Source organism: Carcharhinus amblyrhynchos, chromosome 14, assembly GCF_965287045.1.
Source record: "Carcharhinus amblyrhynchos chromosome 14, sCarAmb.v2.hapA, whole genome shotgun sequence".
Classification (NCBI taxonomy): Eukaryota; Metazoa; Chordata; class Chondrichthyes; order Carcharhiniformes; family Carcharhinidae; genus Carcharhinus; species Carcharhinus amblyrhynchos.
Window position 1 is genome coordinate 59865154 of NC_137337.1, and position 6000 is coordinate 59871153.

The 6000-nt window shown below is 49.6% G+C and overlaps 1 protein-coding gene across 1 annotated transcript in view; it reads left to right on the forward strand.

The window, feature by feature from the left end:
- LOC145352276 (serine/threonine-protein kinase PAK 4-like) overlaps nt 1-775 on the forward strand; it is a 64984-nt gene extending 64209 nt beyond the window's left edge. Inside the window, exon 9 of the mRNA XM_080202018.1 lies at nt 199-775. Coding sequence (XP_080058144.1) covers nt 199-351 — 153 coding nt within the window. The 3' untranslated portion in view covers nt 352-775. The remainder of the gene's footprint in view (nt 1-198) is intronic.
- The last annotated feature ends 5225 nt before the right edge of the window (nt 776-6000 follow it).

The window sequence follows — 6000 nt, forward strand, 5'->3', positions numbered from 1 at the left end:
CATCCATCCTGCCCCATGTAATGTATAAACTGTCCACCCAGATCCCTGGCATCTCCTGGGATGGTTATCTTGAAACAATATAAATGGGATGAGAATATTTAGACTGAGCTCTGGTAGTGGGAATGAGGGGTTGTGCACTGGGCTGTTCTCAGCTCTGGCTTGCTTGTTAACTGATGGGTAATGTATTTCCCTCTGCAGGTCTCTCCAATTCTCAGGGATTTCCTGGGTCGGATGCTGATTCACAATGTGACAGAAAGAGCGACATCCATAGAGCTGCTGGCACATCCATTTCTGCTCCAGGCTGGACCACCCGACTGTATGATCTCTCTGATCCAAGAATGCAGACACTGATTATTTTATAGAATGTGTCTGATCAGGGGATGTCACCCTGGCCTGTGAGAGTTGTAGCAGGCACAAGCTCTGTGCTGAAAAAAGGAAGTAGGAGGCTGAACTCCAGGCTGAGGTTACTGCAGAATTCCAGCTTTATAACGGGAAGGGCTTAGCCGATGACAGCAAGTAATCAAAATCTTCACCTCCTGGACTCTGGAATATCTCAAACGTATGGGTATATTATGGTATGGATGGAACTCTGGATAGAATCCATAGCATAGCACTATCCCCAGCGCATAGGATGAGAAACTGCAGTCAACACAGACACTGACTCTGACTGGGGTACAGTTCCACAGACACTGCCTCTCACTGGGGGTACAGTTCCACAGACACTGACTCTCACTGGGGTACAGTTCCACAGACACTGACTCTGACTGGGGTACAGTTCCACAGACACTGCCTCTCACTGGGGGTACAGTTCCACACACACTGACTCTCACTGGGCGTACAGTTCCACAGACACTGACTCTCACTGGGGGTACAGTTCCACAGACACTGACTCTCACTGGGCGTACAGTTCCACAGACACTGACTCTCACTGGGGTACAGTTCCACAGACACTGCCTCTCACTGGGGGTACAGTTCCACAGACACTGCCTCTCACTGGGGGTACAGTTCCACACACACTGACTCTCACTGGGGGTACAGTTCCACAGACACTGCCTCTCACTGGGGGTACAGTTCCACAGACACTGACTCTCACTGGGGTACAGTTCCACAGACACTGCCTCTCACTGGGGGTACAGTTCCACAGACACTGACTCTCACTGGGGTACAGTTCCACACACACTGACTCTCACTGGGGTACAGTTCCACACACACTGACTCTCACTGGGGGTACAGTTCCACAGACACTGCCTCTCACTGGGGTACAGTTCCACAGACACTGACTCTCACTGGGGTACAGTTCCCCACACACACTGACTCTCACTGGGGGTACAGTTCCACAGACACTGCCTCTCACTGGGGAACAGTTCCACACACACTGACTCTCACTGGGGTACAGTTCCACACACACTGACTCTCACTGGGGGTACAGTTCCACAGACACTGCCTCTCACTGGGGAACAGTTCCACAGACACTGACTCTCACTGGGGTACAGTTCCACACACACTGACTCTCACTGGGGGTACAGTTCCACACACACTGACTCTCACTGGGGTTACAGTTCCACAGACACTGACTGTCACTGGGGGTACTCTTCCACAGACACTAACTCTCACTGGGGGTACAGTTCCACACACACTGACTCTCACTGGGGTACAGTTCCACAGACACTGCCTCTCACTGGGGTACAGTTCCACACACACTGACTCTCACTGGGGGTACAGTTCCACACACACTGCCTCTCACTGGGGTACAGTTCCACTGACACTGACTCTCACTGGGGTACAGTTCCACTGACACTGATTCTCATTGGGAGTACAGTTCCACAGACACAGACTCTCACTGGGGGTACAGTTCCACACACACTGACTCTCACTGGGGGTACAGTTCCACAGACACTGTCTCTCACTGGGGAACAGTTCCACAGACACTGCCTCTCACTGGGGGTACAGTTCCACAGACACTGCCTCTCACTGGGGGTACAGTTCCACACACACTGACTCTCACTGGGCGTACAGTTCCACAGACACTGACTCTCACTGGGGGTACAGTTCCACAGACACTGACTCTCACTGGGCGTACAGTTCCACAGACACTGACTCTCACTGGGGTACAGTTCCACAGACACTGCCTCTCACTGGGGGTACAGTTCCACAGACACTGCCTCTCACTGGGGGTACAGTTCCACACACACTGACTCTCACTGGGGGTACAGTTCCACAGACACTGCCTCTCACTGGGGGTACAGTTCCACAGACACTGACTCTCACTGGGGTACAGTTCCACAGACACTGCCTCTCACTGGGGGTACAGTTCCACAGACACTGACTCTCACTGGGGTACAGTTCCACACACACTGACTCTCACTGGGGTACAGTTCCACACACACTGACTCTCACTGGGGGTACAGTTCCACAGACACTGCCTCTCACTGGGGTACAGTTCCACAGACACTGACTCTCACTGGGGTACAGTTCCCCACACACACTGACTCTCACTGGGGGTACAGTTCCACAGACACTGCCTCTCACTGGGGAACAGTTCCACACACACTGACTCTCACTGGGGTACAGTTCCACACACACTGACTCTCACTGGGGGTACAGTTCCACAGACACTGCCTCTCACTGGGGAACAGTTCCACAGACACTGACTCTCACTGGGGTACAGTTCCACACACACTGACTCTCACTGGGGGTACAGTTCCACACACACTGACTCTCACTGGGGTTACAGTTCCACAGACACTGACTGTCACTGGGGGTACTCTTCCACAGACACTAACTCTCACTGGGGGTACAGTTCCACACACACTGACTCTCACTGGGGTACAGTTCCACAGACACTGCCTCTCACTGGGGTACAGTTCCACACACACTGACTCTCACTGGGGTACAGTTCCACACACACTGCCTCTCACTGGGGTACAGTTCCACTGACACTGACTCTCACTGGGGTACAGTTCCACTGACACTGATTCTCATTGGGAGTACAGTTCCACAGACACTGACTCTCATTGGGGAACAGTTCCACAGACACTGACTCTCACTGGGGGTACAGTTCCACACACACTGACTCTCACTGGGGGTACAGTTCCACAGACACTGTCTCTCACTGGGGAACAGTTCCACAGACACTGCCTCTCACTGGGGGTACAGTTCCACAGACACTGCCTCTCACTGGGGGTACAGTTCCACAGACACTGACTCTCACTGGGGTACAGTTCCACAGACACTGGCTCTCACTGGGGTACAGTTCCACAGACACTGACTCTCACTGGGGTACAGTTCCACACACACTGACTCTCACTGGGGGTACAGTTCCACTGACACTGCCTCTCACTGGGGGTACAGTTCCACAGACACTGCCTCTCACTGGGGGTACAGTTCCACAGACACTGCCTCTCACTGGGGGTACAGTTCCACTGACACTGACTCTCACTGGGGTACAGTTCCACTGACACTGCCTCTCACTGGGGGTACAGTTCCACAGACACTGCCTCTCACTGGGGGTACAGTTCCACAGACACTGCCTCTCACTGGGGTACAGTTCCACTGACACTGCCTCTCACTGGGGGTACAGTTCCACAGACACTGCCTCTCACTGGGGGTACAGTTCCACAGACACTGACTCTCACTGGGGTACAGTTCCACTGACACTGCCTCTCACTGGGGGTACAGTTCCACAGACACTGACTCTCAGTGAGGGTACAGTTCCACAGACACTGACTCTCACTGGGGGTACAGTTCCACAGACACTGACTCTCAGTGAGGATACAGTTCCACAGAAACAAACTGCTGTCTGCTCACTCTGTGTTTGCTCTGAGTCCACAAGGTAATTCCAGTCATCATGGAGGCTGTGTAGTAGTATGGAGCCTGCTCTTTGGGAAATAGGTCATTGAAAAGATTTGAGGGCAATGTGGTGTTGTACCAGTGTCTCTTGGCTCTTTCTGTGTGTACTATTCAGTTTTACAATAGGTGGCAGTATGTAGCTGAATTCACAGGCTGCCTCTCGACTTTTAAGATCAATTGTAAGGATCTCAAATGTACAAGTCGCTGAACTTCCAAAGTGATTCGCTGAAGTGTGTGACCGTGTGATTAGGTCTTGTATATAAATGCAGGAACATACTCTGCATTCTTATTGCCTACTTTAAGTGTTGTCATGTGATACAGACAGAGCCATTTCTCAGGCATTTTCTTCACTTCTAACACAGGTTCATTCACCAACCCCTCATCCAGTGTCTTCACCCTGTTTACACTCATGGTCTAGAAATGATGAGCAATAGGAACATCCAGGCCCAAGAGAAGTCTTTAAATTTACACCACAGTGAATTTGCGTCTCTCATGTTTTCTGACTAAGAACAAAGCCTTTTCAAACCTCCAGGCTTATGACGTTTGAACAGCATACGTCAGTGAGTGCGACACACACAAGTGCAAATAAGACTAGACTGCCTAGGCTTAAAATGTGGAATCCAAAGTCACAGGCTGCAAGTTGGACCCAAAGACGAGGTTAATCTTTATGTTGGACAATGTTACCCAAAGGCCAACACTGGAGATCCTTGCAGTGATCACCAGAGAATATTCAAGAGTCCTGCCTCAAATTTTATCTGTCACAAATATTGAATCATTTGTTTAATAGTTAATGAGCAGACAATGTTTTCTGATCTTAGATTGGTTTGGTTTGTAATCTAAATTTGCAGGTGGTGGCAATGAAGTAACTAACAGAAAAGTTCCTAGCCATCTCAAAGAACTGAATGTTAGTCCACTGTGCATTTCTTGTTATGTTTGGGGAACTCGCCCATTAGTCTGTGAAAGAGTAAACTGGCAGCAGCTTTGCAGACATGTGTCATTTCTGAATCACTGCATGGTATTCCATAGATCAAGAAGAACGTACATTTCTATTGCATTTTCACAACCACAGCCCATGATGTGATAGAAATGAAACATGTTCATTGGTAAACCTGACTTAGAAAGTGAAGAGGTTAAATGAGTGCTTTGAAATGTTTGGGAGTATTCTTGAAAACCTGGCTATTTGGTCAATGAGCAAAAGCAATAAAATGAAATAACTAGTTCATGAAGGAAAACTAAAGAACCACGCCTGGAAGAGACATTGTAACAAAAGCAAAACTTCAACTCAAGCTTATCAACTCAAACTAAAATAATGTTTCTGAGCCTGATGATGCTCTCCAGCCCCTGCGATGCCCCCAGTTGTGAAAGGCCTCAAGTGTATCTGTGGACACTATATTCACCCTCTCCAGGGACACCAGGGCATGCACATGTCAGCAGAAAAGAAGCATGCAGTCTTGACTCAGAGTAACACTGGAATACTAGATGGGAGTTAGCGGTGGAGGAATTTCTCTGAGAGTTCTCCTTCCCTTTTACCATTGAGGACCTAGCATGGAGGATGTTGCATGCAGCAGCAAAAAGTCTGACAACACGAGGTTTTAGTCCAACCTATTATTTGATAATATACTCACAAGCTTTTGGGGTTAGCCCCTTCGTCAGGTAAATAGGTTGGACTAAAACCTGGTGTTGTCAGACTTTTTACTGTGTTTACGCCAGTCCAATGCCGGCATACCCACATCATGCAGCAGCCCCAGACAATTGCAAATTAAAATGGTTTACATACTCTCAGGCTGCCTGTGTTATCTACAATCTTGAGGAGTCAGTGTTCCATGTGTATGTAGATTGTGCGAGCTTGCAGGACATTTTTAACTATTTCTGGGGGCTGCTCCTCCAGTTTTGGCTGTTCTTCAGGTCCACACTCCTGATCCCTGGGGACGGGCAGAGAGTAGGACCTCCTTGTTAGCTTGCTTCTGGGTCTGGCCAAAGCGGCTATTAATAGCTCCAGGAAATGGGTGGTTGAGGAGGTTGTCCAGTCAGACTCTCTGCTCCTTTTTCTACTGACATGTGCATGCCCAGGTGTCCCTGGAGAGGGTGAACGTACAGTCCACAGATACACTTGAGGCCTTCCATGACTGGGGGCATTGCAGGGGCTGGAGA